The sequence below is a fragment of the Castor canadensis genome, chromosome 1 (genome assembly GCF_047511655.1).
Source record: "Castor canadensis chromosome 1, mCasCan1.hap1v2, whole genome shotgun sequence".
Taxonomy (NCBI): domain Eukaryota; kingdom Metazoa; phylum Chordata; class Mammalia; order Rodentia; family Castoridae; genus Castor; species Castor canadensis.
In genome coordinates, this window is record NC_133386.1 from 129,077,946 (window position 1) to 129,095,257 (window position 17,312).

At 45.7% G+C, this 17,312-nt stretch overlaps 1 protein-coding gene across 19 annotated transcripts in view; it reads left to right on the plus strand.

The window, feature by feature from the left end:
* Tenm4 (teneurin transmembrane protein 4) overlaps positions 1–17,312 on the plus strand; it is a 2,881,475-nt gene that overhangs the window by 2,737,324 nt on the left and 126,839 nt on the right. For all 19 annotated transcript variants that reach the window (XM_074081868.1, XM_074081866.1, XM_074081845.1 and 16 more), the window contains 3 exons: positions 674–775; positions 2,618–2,812; positions 8,835–9,035. In XM_074081868.1, coding sequence (XP_073937969.1) covers positions 674–775; positions 2,618–2,812; positions 8,835–9,035 — 498 coding nt within the window. The remainder of the gene's footprint in view (positions 1–673; positions 776–2,617; positions 2,813–8,834; positions 9,036–17,312) is intronic.

A 17,312-nucleotide genomic window follows, 5' to 3' on the forward strand; every position in this document is an offset into this window, starting at 1 on the left:
AAAGGAACAGGATCAAGTTCATGTCACAGAGATCACCCAGGCTGCCGGGCAATGAGTCAGGGTGGAGAGCTGAAAGGCCTGCCACAGGCTGTTGTAACAGCCCCGGTGGGGGCCAGTGGTGACCTGGAAAAACAGATGGGCAAAGACAAGATATGCAAATAGCCAGCAGCTCTACAAAAACAAAAATAACAGAATATCAGCTCCATATTAGAAAAATGTAAAACACCAAAAAGTATAATTAAGACTATATAGCATCACCCCAGAACCACCACCCCAAGATAACCACAGGCCAAACGCTTTCCTCCCAACAGTTGTTAGCTAAAGATCTTTCCATGCATTCCTAGAGACACATTTGAAGGGCTGGTGGAGTGGATCAAGTGATGGAGCGCCTGTCTAGCAAGAGTGAGACCCTGAGTTCAAACTCCAGTGCCACCAAAAAAAAAACCAAAAACAACCCCTGAGACACATTTGGTCTAGGCAGGCATTTTCCAGAACACGTCTCCTAACATGATTTGAGATGTACCTAAGTGTAAATATAACACGTTGCTAACTCCATTGATCCTTTTAGTGGCTGGGCCGAAATAGCTCACTGTGCGAGCCTTAGTTCACACACAGCTTGATTCCGGGGGGAAACAGCAGTCTCTGTTTTCAGCCCTCCCTGTCTCTCCTCCAGAATCGGTGGACAACTGCCCCAGCAACTGTTATGGCAATGGCGACTGCATCTCGGGGACCTGCCACTGCTTCCTGGGCTTTCTGGGCCCCGACTGCGGCCGAGGTGAGCACTTGTGTGGGGCTCGCAATGTCCACTCCCCAGACTCCTTGGGTAGCTCAGGGTCCACTTCTCACAGCAAGTGCAGAACGCTGGACCACCTCCTGGGGGCCATTCTTCAGAAACCTGCCAAGGGAGGTCTGTAGACATTGCTGAGACCTGTCAGCCATTGTTATCCAGCTGTAGACAGCTGGGGACGTTGGGAAAGGAGAGTTTTCATGGGAGCAGAGGCAGAGTGGCAGTTGAATTCCCCTTCAGAGCAGTTGTCAGCCCTTGCCTGGCATCCTTGGAGTCTCTCTTCACACCAGTGTGATTTCTCTCAGGCCTGTGGGTGGGAAGCCTGTAGAGCCAATCCAACTGTCTTCTAGACTCTCAGCTAGCACACAAGGGAAGGGACTTGGGAGGCCAGGCTGACCCTCTCACACACCCTAATGTGGCCTAATGTTTCAGCTCATACTGTGCTGATGAGAACCCATTCTGGGGTAGTTTAAAAGGCTGTCTCCCACCTGCCTTGAGCTTTTGGCTTTCATTTCTGTCCTGGAAGAATGAATAGGGAAGATGCCAAAGGAGATCTGTACCCTTGGGAATTTGTCTTACTTAAAAGCTAAAATGACTTCTTCTTCCAGTTTCTCCATGGCTTCACTCACTCAGCAGCCATTGCTCCCAGCCCCTTTTAGGACCTGACCCTCTGTTGGGCACTGGGGTTCCACCACTGAGCAGGATCCAGACCTGGGAGCTCTCTTACTGTTCTGGGGGATGGACAAGTAAACAGACTACTGCAAAGCCATATCATAATAACTGAGACCCATGGAACAAGGTTAAATGAGGGTGTCTTAGCATGAGGGTCAAGGATCAGGTAGGGGGGGCTTTCCAGACAAGGTAACAATGGACCTGAGTCCTGAGGCTTGCAGAGTTGTTTGTGAGTGGAAGGCAGAGATGGTTTTCCAGGCTGAGGGCATGGTGCCTTGTAAACCTAACACTGTGATGCAGCTCTGGGGACTCTGCTTATTTTAGCTAATGTGAAATAGACTCCATTTGAGGAAGCACAGCAGGCAGCCTTGGGAGGCAGGGTGATTACCTGCTGAGTGCTTTAAAAAGGAAAGCAGCCAGGTGGGGGCCAGGGAAGGTGGTACAGAGAGAGCTGAGTCATTCCTTCTAACAAGAATTACGGTCTCATCCCATATGCACTTTAAAGTTAAGAGTCGTGTATAAAACAGCCTTATTGTATCTCAGGAAGACAGGCAAGTACTTATAGCACAATGCAATATAATTTATTTTTATATAGTGTCCTTCATAGAGATGATCACAAAACCCTTTACGCTAAGAGGCAGAATGGAAAAATAATACTCTGAAGAGCCAAGTTGGGCTCAGCTCTTCTCTTGAGGGGCGGTGATGTATGGGCTGGAGTGGAGGCCTGAAAGACAGGGGAAGCAGAGACTTGCCAGGTTAAGGACAGCAGCGAGCAGAGCTGCAGAGGAGGTGCAGGGGCATGAGAATGGAGTGCTATTAGGAGGAGTGCTGGAGAAGAGATGCAGGGGGGCCAGGAGGCCCAGCCACTTTTCCAGTGAGGACAAGAAAGAATGCAACTTCTGGTCTGAAGCTCTGGCAGCCACAGTGTTGCATCAGCAATAGGAAAGGGCATGGGACAGTGACATCTGCATGCCTTCACCCACAATTCCAGATACATGTGAATCGGAACGAAATAAAGCAAGCCAGAGAAGCAGACCATGGGCACCCATGGGTGTTTGTGGCGAAGTAGTTGAAGCTGTCAGTCAAGCCAAGCAGGCTGAGGGGGAGAAAGGATGCTGGGCAATGATTCATGCCAGGCTTCTGGTGCTGTCTCCTTAGCCTCCTGCCCTGTGCTCTGCAGTGGGAACGGCCAGTACATGAAGGGTAGGTGCCTGTGCCACAGCGGCTGGAAGGGTGCTGAGTGCGATGTGCCCACCAACCAATGCATCGATGTGGCCTGCAGCAGCCATGGCACCTGCATCACAGGCACCTGTATCTGCAACCCCGGCTACAAGGGCGAGAGCTGTGAGGAAGGTGAGACACGATGGCTTGCAGCCACGGCCCTGTCCTCCAAGATGGAGGCCAGCAATGGTGCCACAAGAGCAATGAGGGAGCAGGGGGAGCCACCTGACTACTTAGGACCCTCACCCTCCATGCGAGGAGCCTATCACAACAGTAACTAACCTGAAGGACACATACATCAGGGTGCTGGTCCACAAAGAGGGCACGGACTATCACTTAGTGAGCATTTATTGTATGCACAATCTGTGCTAGAGGTCACATATCACTTAATTTCACCCTCACGGGGAAGGGTAGTCATCCCACTTCACAGCTGAGGAAACTGAGACTCAGAGTTGGATGACTTGCCAAGGTCATCCAGCTGGCTCCAGAGCGAGGTTCTTTCCACCCACTCTGAGCTCATCTGCTCATTCTCTAGCTCACTTCTGAAGTCTGACTCTACTATCGACTTCCACACTCTACCTGCCTTTACCACACGTGTGTGTGGTGTGTATGCATGTGCATGTGTTTGGTGGTGCTCGTGCGCGTGCCTATCTCCTTCATGGTTAGGTAGATGGAGGCTAGAAAGTGATCTTCAGGTTTAACAGCCATATCAGTTCTCTTCTGAGGAAAATGTGACCAGGTGAGATAGATGAGCGTTTCTATTTTATAAATGAAGAAACTGAGGCCCGGAGAAGAGCAGTGACCTGCCCAGGGTCACAGAGCTGACTAATGGCAGTGTGGGATTCGGCCCGGTCAGCCCAGTGAACCCACGTAGGTGAAACGAGAAGCCTCATTCACAAGCAAGGTGGAACAGTGTTCAAGGGGCTCATCCCAGAGTCAGATCTACGCCTGAGTCCTGACTCTGTTACAATCTGGCCTCAGTTCCCTCCTCTACAGAAGGGGAATGCCTTCCTCAGTGTGCCATTGTGAGGATGGAACTAAATGACCTACGTGCACATAGCTCAGTGTCTGATGCCTAGTGAGTGCCCCATAAACGTAGCTCTATGTTATTAGTATTATTCTGAGGACAATTGAAACACATTTCCTGCCTCATCCCACTCACTTTGTCAGGGATCTTTTGAAATGGATGGGCTTTGCTGTTTGCAGCCGATGGACCATTACCACCCAGTGCCTTGGCCCCATCCCCAGTAGGTGGAGGAGGCTCCAAGGACAGCTGGTCTTCTCAATCCATTTGTTATTTCTCAAAGAGCCTCCCCTTAAGGCATCATTTTCTCTTAAAAGAGAAAGAATGTTGACAGGCCATTTTCCAAGAGTGGGGAGTGAGGAAGAATTAGGGTCTGAAAATCATGGCCTCTCTGCTATGGCTACATGTAACCTTGAGCAGACCAGGAGTCCTGACTCAGTCCTGTTGGCTTTAGAGGGGATTATGTGGGCTGTCCTGGAACAAAACAACTTGGCTTTCTTCTTCAGAGAACAGGGACCTTTCATTCTGGTCACTTGAGATGGAGACCCTTTGAAGGAGCAGAAAACAAGGGGAGATTCCTCTCAGATGGTGGGCTGTCCCACCCCAGCCCCAGCCACGTGGTACAGGCTGGGGACAGGGAGTTATCTGCCACTAGACAGGCCAGAGTGGTCAGCAACCCAGAGCAACAGAGTTTTTTAACAAGGGGGAAAAACTGTTGTTTAGAACTTTGACTTATGTTATCTATTTGAAAGAAATGTTTTTACTCCTCTCTTTTCTGACGAGGCCCATCTGGAGCTGATTGCTTGTATTCTTTCTCTGCTGAAGTGTCCTTGTATAGTCCTCTGTTTATAATAGGGTTTTCTTGGGGCCTGCCTTCTCCTTCTTCCTCCTCCCTCAGCTCTGTGCTAATGGGTTCCCCCATGTTTATAAAACATCACCTGACAAGCTTACTTTTCTCTCTCTTCCTTCTGAAGTTTATTGCCCCATATTTTTTAAAGCTTGAACCCAGCCAGCAGGATGCTGGAGGGGCTGGAGGAAGGGCAGAAGAGAATGCTCTTGGTCCTGATGCACGTCTGATAGCTGTGTGGTTACTGAAGCATGGACCGTTTTCGAGGAAGGCTTGTGTTTGCAGTGGAGTCGTTCAGTCCTCGTCATTTCATTGATGGGCTAAGCTTCTGTCAGGAATTTTGAGTTGAACAATTTCTGCAAAGGAGAAAAATGTAACTGTTTGGCATGCCTCTAAAAGAAAGATAGGTTAGACCCTCTTCTGAACCAAGTTAGCTCAGCTCCTCCACACCTCGGTGCTGCGCACAGTTTCCTGGGAAATAGCCAGGGTCTGTGAGGCTGTCCCAGCACAATGTGAGGAACACTGCCAGCCCAGAAGCCCAGAAGATACAGTGTACAAATGACTTCTTGGCAGAGCATCACTGAGGCTTAAATAATGGCGCTAGGTTCAGGATCAGGGTGCATTGACCTAGGTTTAGGTCAACGTGGTCCAGCCAGAACTTAAGCCAGTCCACCAAGAGTTCCTGGAGCTGTCATCCCTCTTGCCATGGGTTCTGTTTAAAATCTCTCTCCCATTGTGCACTGGCTTTGCCCAGATGACCTCAGAATTGAAAACTAGGTGTCTGGAGGCCACCTCTCATTAGCTCATTAGCTCTTCCAATCTCTGGCCTTTGCTTGGACCATCTGCTGAGAGAGGAGGATTCCCTTTGTGGTTCCTGGGTTTCTAGCAGACTCACTGCTTCTGGGGAAGAACAAGACTGTGACACCCAGGGCTTCTTGCTAAACTTGGCGCCCTCCTGGTCTGCTCACTAACAGTACAGATTAATAATTCCCACCCCCAGAGTGCCCTGGGTTCTCAGAGACCCTTTCCACTCAAAGCTTGGGTCCAGGCACTCACAGGACAGGAAATACCTTTGTAAGCCGTGGGGTAGGAATTGCTGAGTTGTTTCCTGTCAAATGGGAAGGCTCTCTGGATCTGGGGAATTATCATAGTAGCCTAATGGGCGGGAATAATCCTTCTGAGGTTTGAGATCTGAGGCAGGTCATAAGAATTTATCACGATTGTTATTTTTATTATTTTTAATTACCAGGAACTCCAACAGGGCATGCCTTAACCATTACTAAATGGTGTCCAGAGACTGCAGGAGAAGGGAGTCTTTGCTTTCACTTGGGTTTATTAATTCTCCATGTTGCCCTGTGTTTTTCCAGGTTTTGTTTTGATTTATATTTTTAAGCCACATCCTGTATTTATGTAAGTATATATGCATACAGATTTTTGAGCCAGTAGGATTATAAAAAATAGCAAGAGGCCTAGGTCAGGAAAGAGTGATTCAAATGTAAATTCTTTCATGGAGTACTGTGTAATCCTGGGCAAATTATTTAACTTCTCGGTGCTTCAGTTTCTTCATCTGTAAAATGAGGATGATAGCAACAACCACCTCATACGTACATTGCTGGGATTAACTGAGATAGTTCAGCTTAACAGCAAAACGTAGTGGAAAGGAATGGCGAAGTTAATGTCGACTGTTGTGATCACTATAACACTTTCAGCAAGTCATTACTCCTGAGCCTCCATTTATTGATCATTTAAATCATGAAGTTGTACTCCTTTAAAACCCGAATAGTAAAAGAACTTCATAAACTGGTCCTCAAAATAAATGTCCCCAAAATATTACCATTTGTAAAGTCTCTGCCCATTTGTGCCTATGACTCTTACATGTCCAGAGCAGGTTTCTGAGTCTTTTGTGCAAAAGTCAAATGTACTGGATTATAAATTAAATTTATAAATGAATTTAAAAGTTGTTTAAATTAAGAGTTTTGATCACAGTTTGCCACTGAAGTTCTGAGAGAATGGAAAAGTAGCTCTTTACAACTTCACAGCTTACACAGTCCTTTCAAATTGTCAGTGTCACTTGGTCCTCTTGACACATGAGAGGTAGGGATTTTTTTAAATCTCATCTAATTTATAGTTCAGAAGTGCACAGCAGATATGTAACTTGACCATGGACGTAGAACAGCACTTTTAGTCCCTTTGCCCTTAATCTACAGCACATAGCCTCCTGTGAGCTCCCAAAAGGAACCTGGCCACAACTCATTGAGCGTCCTCCACACTGTTGCTAACCACTCTGTGCCAGGCCCCCAGCAGGACACTACGTCCTCTCTTAGTTACAAAATGAGTAGAACCCACTCCATCTCCAGAGTGAAACACACCTAACAACTTCTCAGTGGGATAGGGAACGTGGGCTAGCCGCCACTGACAATCCTGTCTTCTCTCTTCTGCTGTCACATTTTCCAGATGTGAAGAAAGTAGAACCCTCATACACTCTTAGTAGAATTATAAAATAGCAGAGCTGCTACAGAAAACAGTGTAGGGATTTTCAAAAACTAAAACTAGGTGGATACGCGTCTATAATCCTGGCTACCTAGGAGGCAGAGATCAGGAGGATTGTGGTTCAAGGCTAGCCTACACAAAAAGACTCGCTGTCAAGCAACAAGCCAGCCAGGCATGGTGGGGCATATCTGTAATCCCAGATATGTGTGAGAGGCATAGATTGGAGGGTCCCAGTTAGGCCCAAGCAAAAAGTATGAGACCTATGAGTCTAAAAAATACCCTAAAGCAAAAAAAAAAATGCTGGAGGTACGGCTTAAGGATAGAATGCTTGCATGGCAAACACAAAGCCTGAGTTCAAACTCCAGTACTGACCAAAAAGAAATTAAAACTAGAATTAATATACGATCCAGCAGTTCTACTTCTGGGCATAAACTCACATTAAAAGCTGGGTCTCAAAGAGACATTTGTGGCAGCATCATGCACAATAGCCACGAGGTGGAAGCAATCCATTTGGACATCAATAGATGAATGGATGAACAAAATGTGATATATACAAGGGAATATTATTCAGCCTTTAAAAAGGAAAGAAATCCAGACATATGCCACAACTGTGGTGAACCTTGAGCATATTATACTGAGTGGAATAAGCCAGTCAAAAAAGGACAAATACCAAATGATTCTACTTGTATGAGGTACCCGGAGTGGTCAAATTCAGAGACAGACAGTAGCATGGTGGTTGTTGAGGGCTAAGGAAAAGAGATATCAGGACTTGTTTAATGGGTACAGACCAGTTTCTGTGTTGCAAGATGAAAAGACTTGCAGAGATGGATGGTGGTGATGGTTGCATGTCGATTTAATATACCTAATCCCACTGAACTGCACACTTCACAGTGGATAAGATGGTACAATTTTATGTTCTATGTATTTTACTATAAAAAATTGGGAAAAAACTGCTCTCTGGCAGAGCTTAGCTGCGTGCCCTGGATCAGTGTTTAGCCCCTCTGAGGCTCGGTTTCCTCATCTGAACCTCACTGGGTTATTGAGAAAAGTGAATCTACAAATGTATGTATGTGATACACTCCTAGTGGAAACACAACAGAGATAAACCACACTGTTATCCCTTCTCCCTCTTTCAGAGTTGCTCTCTGACACGCCTTGCCATTGGGCCGTAGCCCGAGGGGCTGCTTGGCTGAGAGCCAAAGCTTTCCAGCGCCCCCACTCCCAACACAGACAGAGACACCATGCCCAGTCAGCCCATGTCATTCTGACCAGGCATCCACATGTTCGCCCTCAGGAAAGGGAGGTTTGGAAGTTCATATCCATTGCAAGAATTTAGTGAAGATGATGAAATTTAATGAAACTTAATTGCAAAATAAATTCTCATTTAAACTAAGGAATCTACGTTGGGTCTCCTGCTCACACACATAAAACCACATCATGAAGAAGTAAACAAGTGTTTGTTCTAAAAGATTTATGTGCCAGGTGCTGTTCTAGGAGGTGGGGGACAGAAATGACAAAGCAGCGACTTGTCCTCTACTGTGCAGTTGTTAGGGACAAGAGAGCGCGGATGCTCGATTTACGTTTATACTCTGTCCACCTCACCAGGCAGGGCTAGGAATTCGTGGGGAACCTGAGCCTGGTGGAGTTGGGGACTGTTTGCTAAAGCCCTGCTCGTCACTGCGCCCAGTGCCTCCCCATGGGCAACCGGCTGCCGCTAGCAGGGTGCTGGCCTACAGAAGCCTCACCTCTGCTGCTCAGGTACTCATCCCTGTTCTCTTCCCTCCATGTCACAGTGGACTGCATGGACCCCACGTGTTCCGGTCGGGGTGTCTGCGTGAGAGGCGAGTGCCACTGCTCCGTGGGATGGGGAGGCACCAACTGTGAAACACCCAGAGCCACGTGCCTGGACCAGTGCTCAGGCCATGGGACCTTCCTCCCAGACACCGGGCTTTGCACCTGTGACCCAAGCTGGACCGGACATGACTGTTCCATCGGTAAATGTGGGAAGAAGGGCATGTGTGGTGGAGGGAGGGGTTACCCATTCCATCCTGATTGGTGGTGTGGCCCTGCTCTCAGCTGCCTAGCTGTGGACTCCCCAAGTCTCCAACGCTTTTCTTCCTCCCCTGAACGCTAACCTCCAGTGCCTATCCTCAGATACTTTGGCCTTGAGCTCCACAACACTGCTGTGTTAGTTACTTTTATGTAACTATGACCAAAATGTCTGAGGAAACAATTTAATGGAGAATTTATTTTGGCTTGTGTTATTAGTGGGTTCAGCCCATGTTTGCTTGGCACCGTGTACTCGGGCAAAACATTGTGGTGGAGGGAACGTGGGAGGGGCACCCAGGAAGTAGAGTGAGAGACAGGAAGGGGCCAGGGAGATGATGCCCCGATAACCTACTTCCTCTAGCCAGGTCCCATCTCCTAAAGTTTCCAGAGCCTTCGATGGTGTCATTTTGTGGGAGACATTTCGTATTCATAGCAAAGTGCCCTTTGTTAATACTGATGGTGGTGTGTATAATTACATATGTGTTTCACACACTGGGATCTCTCACACAGTAAGCTGATGGTTCCTGGTGGCAAGACCAGAGAGAAAGTTCCTAGGAGAGCCATAGGGGTGAGGAGTGGAAGATGAGAGTGGACAGCTGCCCCACTGTGCTACCTTTCGTTTCACTCATTCCTCAGAACGAAGGCTAAGTTCAGTGTGGTTTTTAGGGTCCTCTGGGATCTTCCTCCACCTGCCTCTCTGACCAGAAGGTGGGCTCCATATGGGAGCAAGTACGTCTCCTCGTGGCAACAGCCCCTGGACTCAGCATAGGCCTGACCCACCACACCTGTAGCTACTTATCAGTAACTACTGATGAGTGAGCGAATGAATGAATGAATGAATGAACGAACGAACACACGATTGACTATTTTCTTGATTGTGGTAACTGGTTCCCTATAGGATTTATTCATATCAAGTTCAGGTGTCCTCACTGTGTTTGTAAACACTTTAAGATTTATAGACCCTCCCAGAGGGAGAATTCAATGGGAACATGTGTAAATCACCTACCTCAATATCGGTACAGTAGTTTACGTTCACATCAATGTCTCACTTATCCCATTCTAAATCCCTGTGGGAAAGGAACCATCATCCCCAGTTCACCAATTTACATAACACTTCAACCAGTGACTGCTCATCCAACATCTGGGTGTGCTGAATACTCTCTGACTAGAGAGGATAATGAGGCAAGACAGGCCCTGCCTTTCTAGAGTTTGCCTTCTGGGGAGGAGGGGAGAGAGACCACAAGCAAACAAATGAAAAGAAATAAACTGATGATAAAGCTCAGGCTCAAAGCTCTTTCAAGTAATTGTGTCCCTGGACACATAGCTAAAAAGTGACAGCATCCTCAGCTACTGCTTGTTCACCCTACATCACTGTCTTTACAGAACTCCACTCTGTCAAAACAAAGTGAAGCTCAAATTAGCTCATTGTGTGATGGATTAACAGTTCTGGTTGTGACCAGGAAAGATGCTTGAGATCTTTGGCAAAAAAACAAGATCCATGCAGCCTTTGGAATACTTTGATTTACCTTTCCCTGTTGAATGGAGAACTAGCATTCAATACACAGTCTCAACTGAACTTTTATACTCGTTTGCAAAGCTCATGTAAAGACATGATTTTGAGCACAGATGTGCAGTCTCGGGAATAATTCTTTTTATATAGCTCTGTTTATAGCAATATAATAAATGGTCCTCTTAAAGCTACGCTGCCTTGTATTGTTCATTATGTGGGCGCAAAACTAATTTATGATAGGTCTATAACAGTGCCTGTGCACGGTTAATGCCTGATGAAATTCCACAGCCTCAGTGGAGGCAGGTATAACTTTGGGTGAGATTTCTGAGTATTCTTTAGTTAGACTTGAAAAGGAGACAGCAGAGCCATTTGAAAGGACTTTGGATAGGTTTGTTGATCTCCTCTTCCATAGTCCTGGGTAAGACATTCCCCAAAACTGATATTAAATATGCATGTGAACTCCCATATGAGGACAAGGGAGAACCCAGAGCTAGGAAGAGGCCCTGAGTCAGACAGATGGGTTACTTTGGGCAAGTCACTTCACTCTTTTAAGCTAAAAAAAAAAAAAAATGGAGATAATAATAATCTCTACCTTCTAGGGATTTGTGAGAATTATTTAAGATAACGAGAGCTTAGCACACACCTTGGTCCATGACGTGGGCTTAACAAATGTTATCCTTCACGTTTTTGATTAAAACATCCATCAGGGGAAGCGCTTGGTATTAGCAAAGATGTTTGATGGTTAAGAAGCAAAAATGTCCTTAAATCTCTAGCTTGTGGCTGACTAAATAGTGACATGGTTGCCACAAGGTCACGAATTTAAGGATGACCTCAAAGTTACTATTCCCCTTTGTGACAGTAAATTGGGTTTGTTGAGTGCCTGATAGTATACCAAGGTATTTCACACAGAAGCACACACACCCATGAGAGGTGGAGATGGCAGGTATGGTATCAACCATATTCTGGTGATGAGGTCTGGGGTGGATGTGACTTGCCTGAGGCACACTGGTGAGTGAGGAGGTGAGACTCAGACCCCAGCCCAGGGCTCCAGGTCCAACTTGCTTCCTGTAACCTTAGGCTGCCTCCCCACAGGCCACCATCTCTCCTCAGCTGTCACTTCCCCTCTGGAAGCCAGTTGGAAGGATAATAAAAATATTTCAAACATTCTCTCTCCTCTCATCCCAACAGTATAGGCCTTATCTACCTAGGTTCAACCCTGGTTCTGCCCTACGCTAGCTATGTGATACTGGCAGGAAACTTAAGTTTCCTTACCTGAAAAATGGAGGTAATGTTACCTATCTCCACAGTTATATGATCATCAATTGACAACATTTCTGTACACACATAGCATAGTGTCTATGGTAGAATAAGCCCTTGATGTCGTTCCATCACCTCCCTTCTAAGGGCACTTTCACAGAGTGGAAGCTATTTTAAAACCAATGAGATTTAACAAGGAAGCCAAACAAGAGGCCCCTAGATCCACTGCAGCCAGGAGACCGGCTTCACGTTCAGGGCACAGGAACAGATTCTGACCTTTATTTCAGAAGATTTGCTGCCCACTTCTTAAATGGCTTCTACTCGTGGCTTAGTCTCACCAATCCTCACTTTCCTCCTAGGCAAAATTATGAACTGTTGTAAGGATTAGATGAGAAAAAATAGGTAAAGTGGTTCTCCTCAGGTCTGGCACAGCTTAGACAATGGACAAGCAGGAGCTGTATTTGTTTTATTTATGTTCTTTGCTGCTTGGCATGTGAGGTGGGCACAGATTCTGTCCAGAGCCTTCATCAGGGACCACAGGCCAACAAGCACTAAGTGATGCTCAAACTACCAGCACTGACTGTGGGCCTGCCTGTCTGCCATCTCCTAGGAAGAAGGACTGTCTCTTCCCTGAGATGAGTGTCTTGCTGTGTGACACCAAGAGCAGGATTTAATGAAGCCAGTTTAAATCAACATGCCCTGTAATGAAATGTGAGCTGACAAGTTCCTTAGCATTTCAGTGAGGTTGTGGAAACAGTGAGCTCAGATTTTATACAAGTGTTTACTCAGGTCCCTGGTTCCCAGCAACTTGGCTTCCAGTTAATTTCAGAAACTTCTCCATCAATACAGCCTCATTCCTAGTCCTCTATCCCAACAAGCCACACAAGATAACTCTGTGAACACCTTCCCACTGCCCACCAGAGCATAGGTTCTATGTCTGACTTCTCACCCTGTCTGTCTTCAGAGGTGATTGCTCTGCTGTTGTTTTACAGAGAGGAAAGAGCTGGGGAGGGGAAAGGATTTGCCCAAATTAATTCAGCTACTAGTGGCAGATTTTGAATTAAATCCAGGCCTTCAGTTTCTAAGTCCTCAACTCTCTCCTCAAGCCTCCTTTCCATCCAAAGAGTTCTTTGTCAGTAATCTTGTCTTTCTTCTTGACAAGTCAGAGGATGGAGTGTTAATTCATTTCTTTGTGCTTTCTGCATACCAGCTGTTAAACTACAGTGCTTCTTAACCATTGTCTTGGTTAATGTTCATAAGAACTCTGGAAGGCGTGTTATTATGAACGTTTTTTAGATGAGGAAACTGCAGGTTCAGAAAGCTTGTGACTTGCCAACACCCACCCCACCTTGCTAAGTAGCAGAGTCCAGATCAAACCAGATCTGGCCCTGGTCTTTCCTAAGTGTGTTAGCCAGCTTTCTGTCATCTTGACAAAATATCTGAGATAATCAACTTAAAAATTGGTTTATTGTGACTCATAGTTTTGGGAGTTTCTAATCATGGTTGACTGACCCATTGCTTTTGGACCTGTGGCAAGGCAGCACACCATGGTGGGAATGTGTGGTGGAAGCAAAAGAGAGAGGAAGAGGAGGGGTCAGTGTATCAATATCTCCCTCAAGGGCATTCCCCCAATAACCTAACTTTATTCTATTTCACCTAGAATCCTAAAGGATCAACTACTGCCTAACAGAACCATGGGCCAGGGACTAAGCTTTAAACACATGCCTTTGGGGGGCATTCAATATCCAAACTATAAGAGTAAGAACTGTGATAATCTGAGTATTGTATTGCAGTCACATCCCTCTCAAAACAAGCTGTGGACTCCACGAGGTCACGGTCTGTCAGTTTTCCTAGCACGGAGCCAGGCATACATTAGGTTCTTACGGATTATTGGGATTATTGCATGGATGACCTAACCAGTGATCGGTCAAAGTGAGGACAAGAGAGCCCACAGGGAATAGAAGAAGGGAGGGGCTGAAGGTTCTATCTAAGAAAATCCCAGCACACCACCAGACAGACATTTGCCCTCTCTCAAGGCTCCCCTCCTCCTGCTCCCCACTTCCCCCTTTCTCCATGGACTCTGCAGAGCTAAAACCAAGCCCTGGGCTCCATCCTTGTGGCTCAGAGCTACCTGAGAAAAGAGAAGAAATTTAACTTCTTTGTCCTGGTCCTTGACATTGGCAAAGCCTACCTTTTGTTTCAAAGCCTACTGGCTTCTGAAGAAGCTTTCAGACTCTGGCATTTTCCTGGCTACCATTTCAAAGGCCAGCCCTTAGACTCATCATTTGCCTCTCTTCTGGTTCTTTTTTTTTTTTTTTTTTTTTTTTTTGGGTCTTTTTTCCACCCTCTCCCTAAAGCTTTTGTTCTCTGCCTCATAAATTCATTCCTCATTTCCACTGCTCTGTGAGCTCTCTCGAGTCTTATCTTCCATAAATGACTTTTATTTGAGAGGAGCCTCTCACTACATTTTATTCCTTTGGGTTGCTGGCTCACAGAAGCAGTGCATGGCAAAGATCCTGCCTGTAAAATGCTCATGCTGGTGGTTTATGATTCTTATAATTTCATTGCACTTGAGTTTCATGGAATAGCAGGTGGAGATGTTTTAGAGATTCAGTGGCATGCATTTGGAGATAGCATGTGCAGCCAGTAAGAATGGCATGGGATTTGGAGTAGGACCAGAGAAGATTGTCAAGGCTCAGCTTATCCATTGAGTGTAGCTAATGATACCTGCCTTGAAGGGTTGTTCTCCAAATTAACTTTAATATGTATGCATAAAATGCCTAGCATGGTGGCTGGCATTCAGTAAGCACTTAATAAATGACGTATGAGTTTTATTTTTAGAATGCACAATTAGATCTACATGAGCCAAGCAGTTCTTAGACTCTAACAAATTTAAGTTTAAGGAGATTTTATATAGTGAAGGTTCAGAGCCAGAGGCCTGGATCTCAGTTGATGTTAAACAGATTGCTTTCTGTCTGCTGCTCAGTGTCCTTATAGCTCCTGAGTTTCTCTATCATCCCCATCCCCCAGTCCCCAAGACTGGTCCTTGACTCTACACAAAGACTCATTAATGTGCTGAGACATTTATTCACCAACAACTAGGCCAGTGGCCCACAGCACAAGAGACACACTGCATTAGCACCAGTCTCATCTCAGAACAGCAAGCTTCCCAAGTTCCTTTCCTGGCATTAGCTCAGCCTCCACAGACAGAGCACACCAGAGCAGCTCCAGGCCTGCACCCACCATGGCAGCCACACACCTTTGCTTCACTCACTCACTGAACCTTTCCAGCATCTCCTGTTTGCCAGCCACTCTTCCAGGTACTGAGGATCAGAGAGCACTGCAGTCTATTCAGAGAGCAGAGCACCCAACCATGCAGCTCAATCACAGCTCTGACTGATGTGGGCAGAGTAGGGTTGGGAGCATGAGAACAGAAGCAAGCCTGGACCAGTCCTCACTAAGGAGACTTTTGAGCCATTCTGTGAAAGGGGCTGAAAGGAGTCTTCCTGGTGGCCAAGAAGGGGAGGGCAGTGCAGGTAGAGAGAAGAGTCTGCTCAGAAGCAGGGAGCTGCATGAGAGTCTGATCTGTTGGTAAAGTCAGACCTCCGTCTCACTAGAGTATAGAAGCCCCAGGGTGGGGGGCAGGAAGTGAGGCCAGGACACAGGCAGGGTCCAAATTTGGGAACTCACTGAATTCTTGACCAAGAATCCTAGATAAATAAAATTTTAATGGGCAGACATGGTGGTACATGCTTATAATCACAGCTAGTCTACTCTGGAGATGAGGTAGATCACAAGTTCAAGGTCAATCCAGGCAAAGTTAATGAGATACTATCTCAGAAACAAAATACAAACAATAGGCTGGGGACATGGCTCAATGGTATTGCACTTTCCTAGCTTGTGCAAGGCCCTGGGTTCAATTCCCGGTGCCACAAAAAAATTTTTTTTTTCTCAATGAACATTGACTATTTCCCTTTCAGACTCCACTTGAAGGCTCTTTCTTTGACTCTCTCAGCTCAACCTGACCTAGGCTCCATCTGAACTTAAGTTCTATCTGATACCTTTCAGAATTCAAACTCGTGTTCTCTTAGTTTTCAATATCTTCTTCCTGAATAAAAAGAAAAGAAAATTGCAAAGCATAAATAATAATAACAATAATGATTGGATGGATAGGGAGCTGAAAAGCTCTGTTATTAAATTAAATGACAATTGACAGCAAGATGAACCAAATGCTTTAAAAAATAAGTAAGCTGAAAGTAGCAACTGGGTTAAAAAATTAAAGCTCTAACCATGGTGCTTACATTATTGCTAAATTTTGAAAATGGCAATTCAGTTTTATTTACGATGCAAAATATAATTACACTTAAATTTGAGCGAACAGAATTTAATTCTTATTAATGACAGAAAGACTGAGTGAGATGCTCTAATGCCAGAGAAATTGTCTTCTATTCATGGATGGGAGAGAAAATTAGATTCAGTGTTGAGCATTCTCCCTTGTTACAAGTCTCATTTGTGTAACTGGAATTGTTCCCTCTCTGAGAGGCATTACCTTCTCAGCCCAGAAAGCACAGCACCGACAGCCAATTAACCATCAAAAGGAAACGATCAGGCTGGGCTATTTCTGTATAGGTATGTTACAGGACAGGAAACTCAAGGTTAGAATTTCATCCAAGGAATAACACCCATTGAGACTTGACACTTCCAATACCCCTTCCCAACAGCAAGTGACAGCCTAAAAATCAAAGTTCCGGGTAATGAATATCTGAGAGATTGACACTGCCGCAGAGAAGGGAGGGGAGTGTCAGAGGGAGGCAGGGAAGACCCCACCAGTTGTCTGGAAAGTAGTGTGGAGGTTTAGACACAATGAGACGGTCAGTTTTTAGCATTTAATCAAAGTCTGGAAAATTGGGTCCAGACAGGCATACTGCTAAATACTGCCAGAGCTAAAGGTTGATAAAGCAGGGGCTGGCAACTTTGTAATTTAGTGAAATTTCCCCTGACAGCTCTGGAACATATTCTATCAGAATCGGAGCTCTTCAGTATGCAAATATAAGCCCTTCTGCAATTGGGCTTCAGAATCAGGTTTCTGTTTGGATGCCCAGGTTGATACCTTGTACCAAATCTCCAGTTGTCTTCCTGAATCAAACTACTGGTATGAGAACTTGTAATTTAAAAAAAGTAACTGTTCTTTGAATGGAAATTTTATATTTTACAGAGCACCTTCATGTATGTGCTTCATGATTTATTCAAAGAACAAATACATAAGCCTCTGACATCGCAGATGGTGTTGCTCTCGCAAAACCTGGGTCCAGAGAACTTGGGTGGCTTGCCCAAAGACACTTTGGGAAAACCAGGATTCAAATCCAGGCATCTCTGGGTTCAGAGCCAATATTTATCCCCTGTACAACTCAGTCACTGATGACTACCAAGGTTTGTGCTGAAACTGGCAATAAAT